The 21111-nt window shown below is 37.4% G+C and overlaps 1 protein-coding gene across 10 annotated transcripts in view; it reads left to right on the top strand.

The window, feature by feature from the left end:
• Nucleotides 1-468: 468 nt before the first annotated feature.
• Nucleotides 469-21111, top strand: part of SPIC (Spi-C transcription factor) — a 28178-nt gene continuing 7535 nt past the window's right edge. Inside the window, exons 1-6 of one of the 10 annotated variants that reach the window (XM_056339887.1) lie at nt 476-617; nt 16174-16241; nt 17930-18018; nt 19011-19100; nt 19485-19511; nt 20132-20225. In XM_056339887.1, the coding sequence (XP_056195862.1) occupies nt 19509-19511; nt 20132-20225 (97 nt within the window). In that variant the 5' untranslated portion in view covers nt 476-617; nt 16174-16241; nt 17930-18018; nt 19011-19100; nt 19485-19508. Of the gene's footprint in view, nt 618-14436; nt 18019-19010; nt 19101-19484; nt 19512-20104; nt 20226-21111 lie in introns of those variants that run through there. The other 9 variants (XM_056339882.1, XM_056339888.1, XM_056339883.1 and 6 more) reach the window with 9 other exon arrangements.

The raw sequence follows: 21111 nt of genomic DNA, 5'->3' as shown, positions 1-21111 counted from the left end.
ACACCAATGCAGTTGTCAATATTATAGAGAGAGAAGTACAAAGGAGAACAGTGTAACATTGGCGTTGGAGGGGTGTTTGCAGGTAGCTTTACAACATTGCAATTAATTCCAGTGTGTTGGCATGCATATCACAAGGAAGTTCACATTGCTGTTCCTGCTTTGCAGCTAGAATGAGTTTTTCTGAGGCTCCGGAGTTGTGATATCTTTCTATCTCTTTTCATGAGAACAAAACTAAAACCAGGAAAACAGGCAATGATTGATGCAGGGAGAAGCTTTGCAGAGCTGCCTTTGAATTTAAGTACCTTCCCATGCCCAAACACATACCCAAAGTAAATCATAGCTTATTCCTTCTCATGCAAGTTTTTTGTAGCTTGTTTTGTGGCATGTTCCTCAGGAAGAAAAAAAGTACCTCTTTGATTTGATAGAACTTCCCCACCTGTGAATTATATATAAGCAAAATTGTACTTTCTCGTTCTTCAGAAGAATTTTCTGCTAATGGAAAAGTCAGTTTTCATTTGTAAAATGAAGTACCTCCAATGTAAGAAAGGGGTACGTTAGACATCAAGGACACATAAGCAAGTGGCTCCTTTTCATCTCTCAAAATACTCTAACTAAAGGTAAGGCTGGAACTGTTTTCTTAAATGTCATTGTAGCATAATTGCGTATGCACTATTCTACCTACAGTTTATGAATGCTCTGTGGGTTGGCCCTGTAATAAGCTCACTTTAAGCCGTTCCTATGGTTTCTGAACAGCTGCTGAACTCAGAGCACATGGATTTTTAATAATTGTGGGACTTCAGGTACTGCCGTTTCAGCGAGCCACCTATGCTAACAGATGATACATTGTGTTGTGAAATCTTTAGTCTGTAAATTTTCAAGTGTCAGTCATTAGACTAATATCTTTAATTTTAGGAGCAGTTGATTGTTAATTTGAATTGCAACATCATTTCATAATCTTGCATGCATCAATCTTCAAAATGTAGTAATTAAATTATTTTCCCGTGAATTTTTGTACTCATCTTTAAAACATCCATTATTGTTATAGTGCATAGTTCCCTCACTTCCCACCCTATCCAGCTGTTTTAGCCTTTCTCCTAACTAGTGTGGTGAAGCTCCTAGCTTTGTGTTGTGTATTCTGGAAGATGATGTAAGGAAAATGAGCAGAACAAGATAGATTTTAGACCCAGTTGTGAGCAAGAATTTTCTCTGGTGAAACATCACCTTCTGGTCGATACTGCTGCATTGCTGACTCCCAGAAGCTTAGAAGTATGGTGTTTGCTAGTGAATGTTTTTGATTGCCTCTCAGACTACATTTAAGCACACACTTGGAGGGCTATTCATGTCCCCAGTGATGATCTGACAGCACGGTTACTTTTAAACATTTGGCTAAACTTTTGGTAACTTTGTCTGCAACTGGTCTTTATAATAGTTAGTATTTGCTATATATTATTTCTATGTACTACTCCTAATTTCTTAGTTTATGATTTGTATTTCTGAAATATGGACTAGCTGACAACATATCAAGCTTACAGCTACAATCCCGTGTTTCCCAGTGGCACACTAATCTAAAAATCAACCAGCCAATAGATAATACATGCACCCACAACTCAAAAGGCAAGAAACTGGCAACTCAGATCTGGTGCAGTACATGAATAGGACCAGACTGTGGGGCTGTTGGCTGTCCCAGAGATCTTACAGCCTCTGCAAAGAGCAGGATACATCCTCATTTTCTACTGTTGCTTCAGGACTGGGCTTATTTTCAGACACTAATAGTATAATCTGGACAGGATATAGGACAAACTGTCTATTTTATAAGAATAGGCCAGGCTAATGATACATGCCAGAATTTGTATTGTGTAGTTTGCGTTGTTGCATAAATAATTTTCAAGTGGCCTTGCTTCTGAAAATAAAAATAATTTTTGGCTGAAAATTCACAGTATAGTTAGTGATGTTGTTATTTGTCATTGGCATACCTCTAGTTTTATTCTGTTGAAGTTTTAGTTACTTGGTGGAGGTGTAAATGTCTGTTTATTGTGCAAACCATAGGCTTTTGTTCTTCTCTGTTTCATGCCCTAAAGCCTCTGAAGCACATCTCTCTTCCAGGACTTCTTAACAGGGTTAATAATTCCTTTAATACTACAGTTATCCTCAAACAAGCAGTAAGTGAGTCATAACCTGAGCAGCAGCGTTTTGATTTACCCATGAAGAAGCTGTGGATGGTAGTATATATGCTGGCTACAACTATACAGAACACCCTTAAGAAGTGGCTCTGTATGGTTTTGTCCAAATGTCTTGCCGTGACCATTTTATACCTGTGAAGATATCTTGGACCACAAAGTCACACCTTTAAAGAACAGGGAAAGTGTCATGATTATGATAGAGGAAAAGAAACCAAATCCATTGTTTTCAGCTGAGGTTTTTTGTGTTCTGTTTCTCTTCATTTAGAATAGAAATTCAAGGTGAAGCTTGTGCAAGGTGGTGGGGAACCAACTAAAACAAAAAAGGTTTATTGAAACATGCAAATAGAGAGGGCCAAAGTCTAGAAGCCTTATGTTGTGTCAGAAGTTTTGCCTTCATTGTCACCATGTTATCCACTGTCTACATTATGTACTATACTATATAGTACCTACTATACTGAATCTGAATATTCCTGGCAATTCCTCCTTTAAGTGTTTCACTTTCTGATGGGAGTGACCTCCTTGTTGACAGCTAGTGGATAGCAATTCTGTTTTCTTTAAGGTATGAGTTCCCACCAAACCACTTATCTTTATATCACAAAGATTGTCTTAACATTCATTTAAATTAGCAGTTCCAACAGTTCAAAAAGTTTTTTTAAAAGCTCAGTACTTTTTCAGTTTCTTATGGTTAAAAAAAGGTAATTTATAAGGAACCAAAATAGTTATTGAACCCTATGTCACATTTCATTTTGCACTGCGATAAGCAACAATACAGAAGTTAGCCTTATCATATGGGGTTTCATCCTGTTAGACAAAATATGGAATTCCATTGATAAGGACTTACCTCTGCTCAGTCTCCACCAGCAGTATGAAAAGGTATGTTTATGACAGCATGCAATACTTATGAATGAAAATTCTATGTCTGCACATAGTAGTTTGAAAAGCACTTGCTATTTTATGGCTAGATTATTGGTATTTTTATAACATCAAACCAGTTTGGAACACAGCACAGAAGGGATCAAATACATCATCAACTCTAGTTACTCACAATAATGAGCAACTAATTTTTTAGATATCCAATTCAGAAAAGTCCACAGCATAGTCGACAGACACCCTGAGCCCTAGAAAACTCTTCAGCACTTTGCAACAAATTTAAGACCCGTAGCCTCTGAACACACCAAGGAAAAAACAGGATCACTTCACCGTACGAGAGGGCAATACATTTCAAGAGGAATTGGTATGTTTCTCAGGCATTCTGCCCAAAGCCTTTGAAGATGGCAGTCAAGTGCATATCGGAAATATCCCAAGCAAATATAAAAAAAAAAATTAAAACTACCTTTGCAAGAAATTAGAAACTTCTAACTTTATTTTCCAGCTGCTAGACCCTACTTTCCTTTGAAGCTTCCTAGTCTTAGTGAAAACTTTCTCAAGTTTTCTTGTGACTTGTTCTTCTGTGAGTTCACTTAATCCTCTTGTGTGCATCAACTAAGTTCACAATTGTTCATGTGGTGTGTCACACATGTCACAGGGAAATGATTCCAAGCTCAGTAGCAGCTACTTATGGTGACAGGGGATGCGAGGAGCAAAGGTTCTCATCAAAAGTGAGCAACAATCAGTGCTTTCAAAAGCTTCTTGCAATAGTATGCTAAGGTGTATAAATAACATAATCATACTATCTTAAACAGCTGTCTAGAATCCCAACTAAAACAGATACCAGGTAAAGGGAGACCTAAATTACACATAATATTTAGCATGTATAGCTTAACTGGAAATGAAGCATCGACATGAGAATGTATTCAGAGATATTAATCAGATAAAGGGTATTCTGCAGAAAAGTTCTTCCAGTAGGACCAAAGACAACATGCTCTATAACACAGTTTACTTCTGGTGTAGAAAAAAGCATAATTTCAGAGAAGTCTGCTGCACCTTCAGTTCTTTTGTCAGATGACCCATGAGATACACTTTTTGCCCAGGTATTCATTCCAACTAGCAAAACAGGATGGCTAATCTGGATTATCTGTGGTTGATCTGTGCAAGCCAAATGTTCCACATCGACACAGAACAAGCATGTTTATCAGCTGAATTGCTTTTAGCCTTGTTCTCCCTCGTGCCACACAAGGACAATCTAACTATGTAGTACCTTATTATTTCTGTATAAAAAAACATTCTGTGTATTTTTGTGTAATGATCACATTTACATCTTCTTCAAAAGAGTTTTAGAATTAAACTAGTATGTCTGCTGAAATGTAGGATGTGGAAATACTGCTTTTGTTCTGCAAGAATGGTGCTACTATATGTTAGCAAGTTTCAAGTTCTATTAAAAAAAGAGGAACTTATTCATAATAAACATTATGCTGAGTCATATAAGTCTTCTAAAAGTAGATCTACAATTGTTTCCTAGCATTCTCATGGGAATTCCATACTTGCAACAGAGATTATTTTAGTCAAAGCTGATGAGATATTTTTTTTCTTATTTTCCTTTCGTTTGCTACCTTTCAGTTCCCAAGTTATTACTGGTCTATGTCATTTTCACAAGCAAACGGTTTTTCATCAAGTCTTTGTAGCATGAAACAGGTCTAAAAAGAGGTCTAAAAGGCCACTTGTAGGATTTATTATCACTGATGCTTAATATTTAACTGTAGGCAAATAGTACTGGACAAGAGACAATCTGATTACTTTGAAATGATGCACAGGAGAAAATATAAGCATATTCTTTTCCTGTTTTTAATTTCACTTATAAATTTAACTTATAAAAACAGACCTGATGTCTCTCTTTCCCCATCAGTATATAAACGGTTTATTTTTGCACTACACATATCAAGATCTTCGTGTTATGTTTGTGTTAGAAGACCATGGACAGCTAGAAAATGAATGAAACCATGAAATGAGGAGAGCAGGCGTATCAGAGCTCTGGCAGAATTCTTAGCCACAGACACATCTCAGGCTCTAAATGCACCTCATAACTAGCTGGAGTCTGAAATGCACCTCATAACTAGCTGGAGTCTGTACAAAGACAGAGGCCATTTAGTAATCCTAATTGCTTATATGATGCTGCTGAGGCTGACATTGCTTGGAAATTTATTTACAAGCTCAACCCAGATACTTTCACAAACGGAGTACTAGCAATATCTTTGTCATCTCTGACCTGTGAACACTTCCAGAGATTTCCCTTCCCACAACATTCTGAGGTATGCTGTAAGTGCTTTGTGCCAGTAATCAAGCTGAGCTTTTATTAATTTGGTAATTTTTAAAATAGAGATGAACACTGAGAATATGAGAAATGAGGGGAAGAAATTTTTATCTTGTTACATTTTTGTTAACATTTTGTAAGAATACTTTTATCTGAGTCAAAAGTCTTCAAAACATTTGGGAAAAAAATATTATTGCTGTTAAAGCACCTTCTGGTAAGAATCAAGTCCCTTTAGAAGTCCATAATTTTTTTGAAAAAGGAAGATGAGATTATATTCTAAAGTAAGAAACTAGTAAAAACACAGCCCTCCTGTCTGTGTGCACAGTGAAAACTCCTTTAAAAGAATATTAAGATTACAAATAAAGGAATCAAAAGTTAGTTACAACGTGGCAAAATTAAGTTGACTGGTACAACTTTAATTTGCCCTCACTGTGTACATGTGTTGTGGTACTATTTTGACATGATCACCAGCTCTTTCTGTTACAAAATCTTTCCTTCATTCAGTGCATGCATAGGGTTATGCTCTTTTAGCAGCTAATTAGCCAGTAGGATTTCAATACTGATTGCATCCCCAAGCCTTATTTACTACACAGATATGTGTTACTTTCAAGAGAGAATTGATAGCCTCTTTCTTCCCCCCTATTACAGCATATGAATGCTATATAAGCATTAAGATATTTATAAGTGTATTGTGATGTGAAGATAATTTTATTATCCCTGCTTTACAGATTAAGACACTATGAGATTAAATTAGAGAATACCCACTAATTTTCTGTATAAGATATACCTAAGAACCCATGTTTTAGAGAGTTCAGCATTTGTGGGCAGTTTGTGGGCTCAGACCAGTGCTCAGTGACTACACTTGCAGCTGGTACTGCTCAGCATTTCTGCAGATCTGATACTGGGGTCTCAAGTCATAAATCCCAAAAATGAGGAACATACAGTAAGTGACCACCTGTGAAAGTTTGTTCAAAGGGACTTGCCTAGCATCATTTGGGAACTCTGTGGTAGAGACAGGGTCAGAACCCACTTCTCCAGGGTAGCATTCAGCTGCTTTAATTTTGAGAGCATCCTCTCTCTTCCTTATTCACTAGACAATTTATAACTTCTGCAACAGATGGAGCAGGGTTTCAGCAAATTACAGTCTCATTTACTGAACAGTCGCAGTTCACCATTAGAGCAAGATTTAATCCATGCACTAAAAAAAGTCACGTCCTTCAGAGGAAAATGTTAAAATATACACCCAGGGAGGAGTTGAATGGAGAGAAGTCTTTGGAGCTCTTCTGCGTTCTCCTGGAAGAGGCTCCCCCATGCTCTGCTTTCAGATTCCTCAGTTAACAAAAATAATGTTTGGAAAAAGCCTGGCATGAAAAAATCCCTTCAGTCTGCCACCCGCATCTCCACCATTTGAGTTAACTGCTTAGCCAATGGCAGTAGCACGTTGCCATCTTCCTGCTTCACTGGAGAGTTTCATAGATACTTTCTACAGCAGGGAAGCATTAAAGAGTCCAGGTGAAATCTTGGGCTTCACTGTAGTTTTGGGAGTTTTGGAGTGGGAAGAAGACATTGGTCCTTCCCCCTCCATTCCTCAAGCTCCTTCCTTCTCCTATCTTTCAAAAGCCTTCCCTTTCCACTGTCTTTGGCTTCCATTCTTCTTGTCCTCCTCAATTCAAGACACATTGGCCCAAGCTTCTCACCAATCCTACTCTCTTCAGCCAGGTCCCACAAAATTAGTCCAGATTCTCTTATGAATCTTAGCCTTCATTTTATCTTTTTGCCAAATAGGTTCTTCTCAAATCCTTGTCAAATCTCTTTCTGGCACCTCTTCCCACCACTCCATCAAGGACACTGGAGTTCATAGCCAATGTCTTTGCAACCACCTTCCAGCTGCAACAGCCTAGAGCTCTCAGTCTTACTTGCCAGCATCTTCTGCTCTTCTAATCACCAATCATAGTTTCCTTCTTACATCTCACCTGGAGTCTTGCATAGCAGTCTGGTACTGCTTCCTCCCAAATTTAGCCCTTCCTGCGTCTGTATTCCAGTCAAGCAGCTACTTGTCCCATGAAGCTTCAGTGCTGTCCATGTCACAGTAGGAAAAAAAAAAAGTTGATCTCAAAGAGCATGGAAAAGACAGTTCTTGCACTGCTATTCCTCAACCATATCCTGGTAAAAAGCCCCAGTTACAGGATTTGCCCCTGCAGTACTTGTTCACAACATGTGCTGATGGAAGAGTGTACATGCAGAGCCTCATGTCTGGGAAGAAGCTGGGAAGGAGCACAGCATATCCCCTTGCCCAGGGTTCTCCAGCTTCAGATGCTGAAATATAAAAATTAATGCAGCATGGGTGAAGAATAGCAGTGGTTTGCAATGTTACTTATTTTCTCATGAGTTTTTATGGAACAGAAAAAAAACATGTCCCCAGCACAAACCACACTGTAGCTGGTGAGTGTCTCATTGATAGCATAATTAAGCAGTCCTAAAGATGTTTTTAAGGACAAAGCAGTTCTGTTTCCTGGTATGCATTTCACCATTAAACGAATTTTCAACATGAGGCACACAGTGGCATAAAAATATATCTACCCAGTTTTTTTTATCATGATTTGTATTTGTGGACCTTTCTCAACCTATATTTAGAATCAGCCTTGAGAGCAGGCAAGAATTACAGGTCATCCCCCATGTAGTTATCACTCCCTGACATGTGATGGAGTAAAGTTTGATCTCTTAGGCTTGTGTGTATGAAATATGTAATGCTTCTGTTGTGCTTAATGTAACTGAGCAAGCTCTGTATTCCCTGAATCTAAATGTTGCTCAAGCCTCCGAGTTATATTTTGCACAGGTAATGGTGAGATCCTGGCTTAAAATGAGAAAAATATGGCAGACACAGGTGAAAAATATTATTTGATTTGAAGACTGATGTGGAATGTTTCTCGTTTTCCCTTGAGGCATCATGTTAATGATGTAATTTGCAAGCTGCCTTCTCTGCAATGCTATTTATATTTGTTTCTGTAAGGTGTTTGACATCTTTTTGGGGAGCTATAACACAAGGCATTACCTCTTACCATGCAGTACCAGGAACTCAACTTGTCCGGGCCTGTTAAGCACATACTTAGTTTTAAGTTAAAATTTGCTTCTGATTAGGCATGAGTTTAATACCACATCTGAATGTCTTCTAGAACTGAGTCCTTAGCTCTGAATATCTTTGAAGTGACCTTTAAAGAAGCCACTTTAAATTAAACCTTTCATATCTTTATTCTAGATTCCTGTATATGACTGAATTAAGCAGTTAGCTGGCCACCAGGCTTAATTACTGTTTCATAAAACAGGCAACCAGAAGCCTTAGCTTATAAACCCGTGATTCCACTTGTCAATTTCCATCATGTTTTTTCATGATTCTTTTGTATCTACCTTTATCAGATACATCCTAGAAAACCTGAGTGAGCTAGACTTGCTGAGATCGTGTAGGTGTGGGTTGGGGGAATTCGATGGAAGATACTTACAGGACACATGTAAGGATAAGGTGTGGTGTAACTGTCAGGTCTCTTGTCTCTTTGCTGAATTCAATGATAATTCAAAATGCAGGCATCTAGCCACCTTCTGCTGTAGGTACCTGTTAAAGGAATTCAACTGTAATGTATTCATTTGATTCTGTGAGCTTTGGTGGCTGATGAGTAGAAGTGGGAATGGCAACATGGCCAGAAAAACATTTCTAATTGTTTATCTTAACTGATAACTTTTCACCTTACATTTCACTTTTCTGGACATTTACCCAATGGAATGTAGGAAAAAAACCCTCACAGACAAGTTAGTTGTTAGATTTTACCATTTCTTTTACCTCAAAAAGAAATTGAAAAGAGTGTGGCCAAATGGAAACTATTGCAAAGACAGTTTTATTGGAAATTTAAAACCAAAACACATCCAGCTTTAGAAAATTCTCTTTCAAAAAAGATCGCAAGCCAAGAAACAATTTTACTGATATGCCTGCTACCCTACCATCAAGATACAGGATTTCTTTAACACCGGCTTGTAAAAATCCCCAAAGCCTAAGTGCTTCTTCAGCACTTTCCTGATAATATAGGAAGCATTTATTTGCTAGTCATAGCACTTTATGCCCACATAACTGTTTGCCTCATCAAAGCATAAAACCCCATTATTTGGGACAGCTGTTTTTTAGTCACCTTCAGAGTATGGTAGCAAAAGAAATTCTATTTTTAAAGAATTTCTTTTACCACTCTGCAGTTCCTTAAAATGTATTTCTTTTATCTAGAATTCTGCCAGAAATCTGACCTCATTCTACTCCTTCAATAAAGAAAGAATGTGTTGGGGCTTTTGGTGTTTTTTTTTCATAACATAACAATTATAATACCAAGAATGGTTTTAAATAGTTTTTGTGTTTTAACGACTGTTATTCAGAGCATTTGACTATAAGGTCAGATATGTTTTCAAGTCTCCAACTGAACTAGATCAGCTGGTTACTTCTCACAACTATATATTCCTATCTTCTTCCTAACCATATAGTTTCCTTCCTTTCAGATGACCTGCTTTCAAGTCTTTGCTATTCTACTTTTTCCATCTCAGACCTGTGTAGGAAACATGTGTCCAACTCCCTGGTGGGGTTTAATGTAGATGTCCCTGAAAGTGGACATTTTGTCAGAGCATTTTGTCAAACCGCTATGCTTTTGGTGGTTGCATACTTACACATTTGCTTCACTTTGAGGTACCAGTCATGTAGTATGGCAATAACTTGCATGGGAATGATGTCAAAATGTGATCCCACACTTTGCCTTCATAAAAAAATAGGATCATATGTACTTTGCAATGCATCTGCCTGGGAAGGGCAGCTGACCTTCCTGTTGCACACTGTGGAATTTAGGCCAGCCTGTTAGGGTACCCTATTTATAGTTATTTAAGACAAAAGTACCTGCAGCAGAAATAGCTAGAGGAAAATTCCTATGGAACATTTAAACTTCTAGTTGAAAGCCCAGACTGATTTCTCTTTTCAGTTTTCAGGAGGTTAATGCCAACATACAGTTTGCTTTTCTAGTCCTTGGTCTTCTGATGAAATTGTACATTTTCTATGAAAGGTGATGCAGAAAAATCATATTTCTGTTAAGAATGTTTTCCCTCCATTTTAAAGTTGAATTTTATTTCTTTTGTAGTGCTTCATACGATTTCTGCTTATTTTGAAGTTATAAATTAAATACAGACACTTTATAGGCTTTATACTAGTATCCCATAGAGTGCTGAATTTCATTTAAGGTAAATGTCAGCTTGTATTCTTACAATGAAAAAAAGCATGTTGTATTCTTATAACATATAATATAAATATTTTCATTAATAGTGCACTCATTATTTCTATTCTCTGGCTCAATAGACAGGAATCCCAGGTTGTCCCCATGAATTTCTTCCAGTGCTTTTTGTTATGGACATACCTTTCCATTGCTGGTAATTTACAGAGGATTTAAAGATAATTTAGGGCCTGCTTAATAATACATGTTGATTTTTCTTGTTGTTCAACAACTATAGATGTGGTCCTTGAAGAGATGTTGACATAGTCTGTCTGCCTGAACCTAGTATGTATCTTGTCTTAAATATATTAGGATTACATTTATACTGTTTGCTTCTATATACATCTGATACAGGTCTTTTAGTTTATTTTTTTTTAATCTGCTACAGAGTTTCTAAGACCTTCTTTTCCCTTTTCTTTAAATCTCTGTCCTTCTTTTTTTCCAATTGCATCTGTTTTGTGGCAGCTATCATAATTGTATCCAAAACCTTTAAAGTCCTTTAAAGTCAACCTATGCTGAGACTTGATAATAACTATCAGTGATTAATCTGCTTTTATTTTTATTTGAATATGCATTTCCAAAAGACTTGTAGCTTAAGCAATTTGAAAATATCTCCATATTTAATAACCCTGAGTAGATTTTCCTCCAGTTTCTTTTTGAAAATTTATTATTTCTTAGTTTCTGCAACATCCTGTACATAACTGATATCTTCTGTGAATTAACAATTTGTTGTGTAAAGTACAGTATGCTTTGCTGATTGTGTACTTACGTCCTGTGGTGTCCTTTAGTGTCCCTTCTAATACAAGGGCTGAATTAGGATTTTCATATATCTTTATTCATATTCTCTAAGTTAATATTGATTTAATAGATCTCTGCCATCTCCCCTCTATTTTTTTCCAGGCTGTAGAAGCAATGCTGCTTTCATGACTATCTAGAAATGATCCACTCCGACTAGATCAGTGCCTTTCTTCTTCCTAATGTTGCCCAGGATCCAAATGTTGAACTTTTTCCTGTCTGAGGTCCCCTGCATTGTCCAGGCTGGCAACTGTTTCTAAATCATTCCTAATGCTAATGAATAGGTCTCTCACCCAATGTGATTTCAGACACTTTGTTCTAAAATGTGGGTAAAAGCTGCCTCTTTCTAGTGTTGTGTGTTCCATTGGTGTGAACATTTGCTATGGAAGTGAGATTTGGAAACAGTCTTTTCAATGGTTGATGGAGATTCAAATCTAGATGTCCTACCAAGGCACAGCTTCAAGGTGAAGAAGTGCTGTAGTCTTTATTTAACAAAAAGGTCTACTGTTCAGGGCTTCCTCTTGAATGGTCGGGAAAATCAGGTTAAACTCTTGAAACCACATCACTACTGTCTGGGGCGGTGCTGCGATCGTTCAGCTAGTGTGCACACCACTGCCCTGTTCCCCAGTGGGACTTTAAAAGAAAAGAAGGGGCTGGCATTTCAGACACCTTATTTCTTACTAGCTGATAAAGTGCTTTTACTTCCTGCGTGGTGCTGTGGCTGCTGACTCAGTTTTGAGATCCAAAACTGCCTCCAAGAGCTTCAGAGGAGAGTAACATATTGCATTCTGGAGACTCTTAAAGATTACGTATTTCAGTACCTAAATTATAATGTCTGCTTTTTATTGACCTGGCCATAAGTCTGTGCAGCAGAAAGGCAGGGTTTCTAAGTTGTAATGTGGCTGCAGATGCTATAGCAGTTATTATATACCTGACTCTTCAGCTTTTCCAAAACAGACACAATTGCTTCCTTCCATTCTTTGGAGTTCAAAAGGCTCAAAAGGATTTGTCAAACCTCAGTTTTATGATTTAGGGGGAATGGGATTGAAATGGGTTATTGAATTAACCCTGAATGATCTAAATGTCCCTTGAATCTGAAGGCATGTTTCTTCCACAAATAGCTCAGTTACTTGGAAAATTATTAGTTCTTATTTGGCTTCCCCAGTTTCACCATTAAGGTCTATTAAAATATCACATTCTTCTTTCTAAATGCTTTCTCTTTAAGTAAAAAACTTACTTTTTCACCCTTTATCAAGCTCACCTCTTAATGACAGTCTTTACCCATCCCTGTTTTTATTAAATACTTCCATATTATTATTATTATTCCTGTCTTGCTCTGGTAGTTTTCCACTGAAGTATTATTGACTTTTGGATGTTTTAGCTATGCTAATATTCAAGGGAGTATTCATTATACCTATACATGAATTAATTATATCCTCTTTCACTTTAAAATCTTCTTTTAGTCAGGGTTGGGTATTTTTTTCCCAATGCACTTTTTGTTATTAGTTCCTTGTGCTTCTGTTGTGGTTTCTGGTTTTCTGTCTTCACGGGGCTTCCCAGAAGAAAGTCACTTCCTTTGGTTATATGGAGACAAAGAAGAAGCTTCCTGAGAAGCCCTACTGACATGGACAACTGGACCCATATATTGGGTCTGGTTGTAAAGTGGGGGGAGATCATCTGTCCACTCATGCAGGTTCAGCCTACATGCGCCACTTCTCTTTTTAGGCCCCAAAATAGGTAATCACATGTTTAGACCTAACCTCTGCAATGATTTATCCAAATACCTAATTTTATGGCTGTAATTATTCAATGGTTCTAAGTGGAATATGTTACAGATGTAAAATTAGCCAAGTAAATGTTTATTTTAAGGTTGGATCATAAGTTCTTAAAGCAGAAAAGCATTAAGATTCAAACATCAGTGGTTCCATTTATGTCCTTTACATTAAGATAATCATATTTAATTCTGAAATAGTCTGAAAGTAGAGAGTATCTTCTTAAGAAATATCAAGAGGTTTTTTCTTTGGACCTTTGAATTGCAGAATACTATTAACTCTAAAAGGATTAAAGCGTTTAAAAAGCAAAATATCCTAAAGCAATATTAAAATTTAAAATAGGAATCTCAGATGGGAAACCCAATGTGATATTCAAAGGTAAGGAAATGAGTCTGAAATAATCTCTCATTTTAGGCTTCAAATTCACTTCCTAAGCCATTTTCAGTATCTTTTTTCTTTCCTAAGAAAAGAAAAAGCTTCATACTTAAGATGTATTTGGAGGTAATGGTTGGAAAAAGCTCTTTTTGAAAAAACATTGCCCTGTAAAAATGCCACTTTTTCTGTTTAACCAACTGTAATGCTTTATAAGGTAGCCAAAGAATTAAAACAAATCAGGAAGTCAGGGAAGAATATGCAACAGAAGTGCTGGCACAGCATGTTTCCCCTTACTGTACTGAAAATAATACTAGTGTCAACTATAAGCCAGAACCTCTGTTTGTAGAAAATATCAGTGATCCTTTGGCTTTGGTGGCTCTATACCAATTTCTGCCAGCTAAGTAACTAATACTAACACTACCAATTACAATAAAACCTATATTTTTTATTTCAGAGAGTTTGCTATTTGTAGAATGATTTGTAAAGCAAGTAAAAAGTTTTAACTTATGATATATCCTCATCTTCTGGTATCTGAATAAACAATCATGTTTGTTGAAATGAGTAGACTAAAGTCCCCCAACACAAATGGAATCATCAGATCCAGTTTCAACATCTGATTTGCTTGTATGATACAATGCTATAATTGATACGATGCCATAACTGTGTTTTTGGTTTTTATGTTCCTCTCAGATTTTTTTCTGTATGTACTCTACATTAAATTATCTGGCAAAAATCATGGTAAACAATAGTATTTAGGCTAGTACTAAGCAGTATCTATTTCCTTTTTGTGTTTGTTTGATGTTTGGGATGTTTTTTAAGGAGAGTTTTGTTGTATTCCAGGGCTGGGAATGTGAATTCGGGCATTTTGTGAGCCCACTAATTTGAAGTTCAGACTGCAGACTTCTTACTGCAAAACGCTCACGCCTGGATTATCACTGCACTCTACATTTAAAAGAAGAGAGCTCTCTGTGTGCTGAACCCTGTTTTTGTGTGTGTAGAGAAAAAGCTGCATCCTTGCTGCAAGAATCTTCCCAGTTTCTTTTGAACCTTGAACAGAGTGGATGAGAAGCACCATAATGGCAGAGATTTGAAAGTTCACTGGTCAACATGATTAGGCTCAGGGGGTGAGCACAGGCATGTGATCTCTCAACCCTTTCACTTTCAGGAGGACAGTGTCTATGGTTCTGTAATTATTGTTAACCTACACCTATGAAGATTTAGGACAAAGATTATTGCAGAGCTGTATGGCCAGAAAAGGGGTGGCAAAGGGGTCTGCCAAAGGCTAGAACAAGTATGTAAGCACAGAAGCTCTCTGTGGCTGTCACATTCAACAGCTTCTGATTTCTGGATACTGTTGAGCTGGTAGGCAGTCTGTTATGCATGGGCAAATGACTCCCCATGACAGAATCATTTCTACAACAAGTTGGTTTTTTTCTGTGAAGTGCCTTCTATTGTTAGTGGCCTATCTGTGCTATTTGGGCAGTTACGAATTGTCTGACATTGAAAGAAATCTGAGAAATCTAAAAATGCCTGGTGAGAAAACTTGCCATTTCAAGTTTTACATTCCTTTAGGAAGGAAGAGGCTGTTATTTATTCTACATTTGAACAATGCCTCATGAATGAGTCTTTAGGCTTTCTCAAGCCCTCTGACAAGTGCTGTAATGCATTATTTAGGTCTGGGTTTTTATTCAGAGAGGTGAAAATGCTTCTTCTGTACCATTACAATGAACTAGCTTTGACTGCCAAGCAAGGATGAAAGTTCTGAAGCTTAAACAATCGATCTGTTGTTGAAATTTATTTTTAAAACATGAAGGAATAAGAAGAGCTTGATGTTGTGGTTTCTAACTGATATTCAAATTCTGTTATCAGGCACATCAATTGTTTGAGGTATTAAAATGTGAATAGTAAGCTTTCTTTCTCAGGCTTGTATCTGGAATCCCTCTTCCCATCCAATGCAAAAATCAAAGCAGGCTTTTTTCTGTAATAACATTTCTTGGTAGAGGCCAACATGCTGCGTGCCTTGGGTGTACTATGATTTGTTGAGGAGTGAGCAGTCAGTGTTAGCTGACACTCAGTCCTCAGTTAGCTTACTCTGCCTCTGCTGAACCCTTACAGGTTTCCCAGGAAGGTAGCCTGGGCCCTCGCTCTGAGCTTGTGATGGGCCAAAGATGCAATATACAAATGGGTTACAGAGTTTAAATCCACCCTGTAAGACAGCATTTGCTCTTGGTTTTATGTTGTGTGTTTGTGCTACATATGGTACCTTCCCATTTCCTTTGCAACCTTTTGCGGGCCTATCTTATTGCCTCTTATTTGAAATGAGAATATTCTGATTGAGCAATTAGATTTAGGAAGATTGATCATTTTAATGGTGTTAAACCCATTAGCTTTAATCTCTCGACCTTCACCCTTTTTTACTACTGGGGTATGTTGGTCCCAAGCAGCCACACACCCACACAACTGCTCACAAACTTTGGGAATTTAACATAACTTATTGCCATAATATATTTAGTTGCTGATTCGGATGTTGGGAAGCAAAGAAGACAAACATTAAAATATCTTTCCTTCCTCTTTCCCAGGCTCAACTGCACTCCAGACACAGCTCCTCCCCTCTTGTTATCTCCACAGGTTACACCCAGTCCCTTTGGTGAGGTGATGAGTGGCACAGGGGGTTGGGGTCAGGACAGAGTGGTTTCTTTCTGCCTCTCGTTTCTCACCCTTTTCTTTCACTGCTGTTTCCTTCTTACTTATTTCCTCTGCTCCGGCATGGCCCCTCTGTGGTTCACAGTCCCTTTGGGGGTGTGCCTGCTCAGTCATGGAGCACCTCCAACTCCTCTGACCTTGTCCCCTCATTCCCTTGTTTCTATCCTTGTTCTCTTGTTCCCTCCTTGTCCCCTCTGGTGTTCCCTCCCAGGTTTGTCTCCTCCTCTTTGGCATTTTCTGCCTTTTCTTCAGTATGTCTTCACAGAGGCACCGCACATGTGGCTGATGGGTTCCACTTTGGCACATGGTGGGTCCGTTGCAGAGCCAGCTGAAATTGGCTGTGACCAGCACAGGACAGCCCTGACCTCCTCTGCAGGGGCCACCCCCATAGTTTTATGATCAGGATGATGGGGAGCACAGGACGCCAGAACAGTAACTGCCCAGCTTCAAACAGAGGTGTAGGACTAGGCACATCAGATTGCATCATCAGAGGGCCTATTAGGACATCATTTACAGGGGAGGAACCCAGGACGAATCTTTAAATTCATTCATAATTTTAAATCCAATATATACTTCTACTTCAGGAAAGAACTGAAGCATGAAATCTATGCTTTTCCATGTTGCCCAGTAAAGTTAACTGTATGTGCAAAGGAAGATAATTGTGCAATCCTATTTTGGCCTGAAATCCAGCACTGAATCACAATTTGGTGTTTAAGAGCACAGTTGCTCTTAAAGCCAAGTCACGCCAGAGAAGTGCTACAAAATGGAACTAGTAGTTAAAAAACCACATACTTGTATTCATATTTTTCACTAAAAAGATATTCTGAAACTTTGTGGTGCAAATTTTTGAAAGGCAGCTTGCATCTGAAACGAGCAGAAACGGTTGATGTTAACATTGTCTTCAAATTGCTTCCACTCAGCATTCATAGCCAGGCTAGTTCTTGACTATGGTTCTTCACTGTAAGAAGTGACGAGTATTTTACAGCAGTTTGATGGCAAATGCTGAGGAAATTTCATAAAATGTGCCTCTGAAAGACTTGGCTGCAAGGAGCTATGGCACAGGATAGATTATGTCAGCAATAAGTTTTATACTGAAAAACACAGAGTTCTCACCCTGTAGGATACAACATCATGGCTTGTAGCTGCTCAGAAAGCGTGTGGCAAATCAGCAGCCACAGCTTGTCTGAATCTGTACTGAATGCTTTAGTAAATCTTTAGAGCTGGGCCTGGGCTACAAACATGAGCTTTGAAGCAAAGTTGTGAAATTCCCTGAAACTCTGATTTTGAGGTCTAGTTTGGTCTGTTTCTTACACTGAGCTAAGCAGGAGGTTCAGATGAAATCTCAAAATCCACTGCAGTCTACATGGGACAGATGAAGGCTGTAGGTTTTTGCTGTAGACATACCATACCAGTGACAGATTTGTTAGGATGTGCCACAGATAAAAGGAATCTCTCCCAGGGCTTAGAAACTGCATGTTCTTGAAACCAGTTAAAACATTTAATTTTATTTTACGTCGGTATAAATCACCCTCTTTTGTGCAGAATCAAGGGCCATGCTAGCAGTTTACTATACCTTTATTCTCAAAAAAACCCTAGCCCAAACACTTCCCTAAAATCAGCTATTTAATGCAGCCCCTTTGAGAGCCTATTGCTGTGGGAGCTCAGTCTTTATTTATGAAACCAGACAGATTCTTGACTTGCATGTGGAGCTGAAATTCTAGGTAAGTGTACAGACTTTTGTTTTAACTTATTTAAAGTGTGACTTTTTTTTTTTTTTTCTGGGAGTATGATTTCAGCTGTGTAAACGGTATGACCGTTCAACAGTACCTTGCCAATACTTGCACATTTTAGTCTTTGAAAGGCATCATCAGTGACTGCAGATGTGCCATCAAGGTTACGAAGTAGTAGTTTGGAACCTGGAGCTAGACAAAGGAAAGTGAATTATTTAAAATTAGGGGAACACTATACAAGGATCTCTACAAAGGAGATGCATATCTTTAATTTCTATAGCTCTATACCCCAAGAATCTGTGGCCACCATTGCACCTAAAGGATTAATGTGGCTCATTCTGATTTTAGAATAAAATTAGATCAGTTTATTGATGTACTTGCTGCACTGGAGTCCAAGAGAAAAATCCCATCAACTTCAGTAAGTTCAGTTTACTGAATCACCAGGATTTCACCATATACTTTTGGTCATCAAGATTTAAATAAACTTACAAATTTTGACAGTACTTTTTAACATACTTAGCTGAGGTGTAATTACCAGGTTAGCACATTCATGGTTAGTCCTGGATAAAATTCTTCCTCATGTATATTTATGTGTCATGTCTCTCCTCTACATTTTAAAGCATCCACACAGAAAGCGATCTCACATCTGCTGAAATCACTGCCAAAATGTCCAGTATTTTCAAGAGATTGTAAACATTTAATAAGTAAAATACTGATACATTGATTATTATATTTACAATTTTGACATAATAATGTAAATGAGAACAGGAAAAAACATGCAAGGCAACAAAACCTGATTATTGTAAACTAATAAATATAAATAAAAAGGAAGTACTAAGGAATTGTTTCTGAGTAATGTTGTATGTAAAGTATAATCCACGTTAAACTAGCTGAAAGTCTGTCAATTTTCACTGTTTATTAACAATCAAATTTGCTTCTGGAACTCACAATTAGTCAGAGAGCTTATATATATTCATATACAGCCATAGTCTGATCTGCATTATGAAAACACCCTGAGTTGTTTCAACTGGGTCTGCAAACCAAAGGGGCTTAAACTCTTGTGTTTAATTCAGGTCAGTATTTTATTTGCAAAATTAGTACTTGTGCTAATTAGGCTGAATATCAGCAATAACACATTTTCAGTTCATAATGTCTTTAAAAAATGTGTTTACAATTATGTGGATAATAATATAAAAGTTACAGTATTAATGAAACTGGACACCACGGTAATGAAAAAAGCATGAATTTAAAAAAACAAAATACAATGTTGCAAGTATTGAATTTCATTAAAATACCACTTTCTAATCTTAAATTACTTTTAACTCTGTTATTAAATATGTTTGATCTCATCGCTGGAAATAATAGAGTTATTTCATTTAGTTAATTTTATTTATAATGAGAGAGTTACTGTTTATTTTGAAACATACAATTTTTAAAATACTCTTTATTTTAAACAGGATTCAAGTTTTGTTATCTAAATAATGGTAAGTCTACACTGCCTTTATTCTCTTTCACTATTGAGTACTTCAAACATGCTACAGAAAACTCAAGTCAAACTCAGATTTGGGGGTTTTTTTTAGCTTTTTAGAACAAGACGTTCCAAAATTATAAGGAGCAGTTTTCTGAAAGCCCACACTTGGTTTCCTATACTGGCATAGTATAGCATTTTCCCTGCATAACCACTTCATAACTTGTGCATAATAATTTCATGTCATGTCAATGAATGATAACTTTGGCTTCATAAATCATGTTACACAAGTGATATGTACCTCTGTATTACATACTATAAAACACTCTAATAGCAGTAACACCCTTTATGTAAACTTCTGCTGCAAATTAAGGAAACGAACCTGGAAACATTTGCACAAGTGAGTAATGTTACCCGTGTGAGTTGTCCTACGACCTCAAAGAGACTTCTCAAAGGAGCGAGAACTTTCTCATAATAGTAAACTATTATGGTAATGCCTCAGTGTCTGAAAAATACATATTCCAGAAGGATGTATATTCTATGTCATGACTGTATTGATTTGGAATTTTCCGACTGACAATGTTGAAAGAACCAGCCTGATCTTTTCTGGCTCCTGACAGAAAAATGTTCTTGCAGAGTTTTCCTGACCAAGACGTACTGGGCCAGGCTTTCGAGGATGCGCTAGAAGTACTGCAGCAGCACTCTGACAGACAAATGCAGTATTCAACAGGTAAAGAAGACCGTTATTCCATTTCATTTACCACTTTTTATTTTTACAGGAAACTACATCTTGAAGTACGTAGGTGGGATTCCCAGAGGTGGAATAATGGACAGCAGAGGGTTATGTTGGGAGGATGGAAAGGGGGAAGAATATTTGGAGGGTTTCCACCCCTCCATTAGTACTGCCCAGTGCGGCGTGCATATTCCATGTCATAGCACAGGGGAACTGTTGGACGGTCGCCCTCTGCCTTCCCCCCAGTACTAGCCTGGGTGCATTGAGCTCAGATTTCCTATAATGACAGCATATAGGACCATAGCGCAACAGCCATTTTCCAGTTTTAATTAAAAAATGTCCTTCTGTTATGCTGTGAATAAACTCATATAATGAATTCCAGTGGGGGGGGGAACCCCAAACAAAAAAAAAAGACCAAGAGTCCAACAGGTGAAATTAATATCCACAATTACTTTTTTTACATTAAAATATAGATTTAAAATATTTTTATGCAGAAATGAAAGTTTGAGTTTGGAAAATTAATAGAAAAGTGTTTTTCTTGGCTTCAAGACTTTTATACTTTAAAAAGCTTAAAATACAGGCAAGCTGTAAATTGTTCCAGTTCAGGCAAGGTTTTGGCAGTTAAATTAGTATAAAATTTAAAATCTCTATTTGGTGTTTTTACACTGTGAATAGAAATGGAAGAAAGGGAAAATAGGAGGCTACATCACAAACCTTCTGAGTCCAGAACAAAATATCTGCTCTCTTTTCTGTGGAATGCATTTCATATGAGGAAGTTTATTTACATATTATCTATTATTTACTAAAATGTAAATAAGACCAATTGGGCTATATCTTCAGCTGTTGTTAATAGATTTTTGACTCCACTGCACTGGTAATTTAC

This window comes from Falco biarmicus, chromosome 5 (genome assembly GCF_023638135.1).
Source record: "Falco biarmicus isolate bFalBia1 chromosome 5, bFalBia1.pri, whole genome shotgun sequence".
In the NCBI taxonomy this organism is placed as follows: Eukaryota; Metazoa; Chordata; class Aves; order Falconiformes; family Falconidae; genus Falco; species Falco biarmicus.
This window is presented reverse-complemented; position numbering and strand designations above follow the sequence as displayed.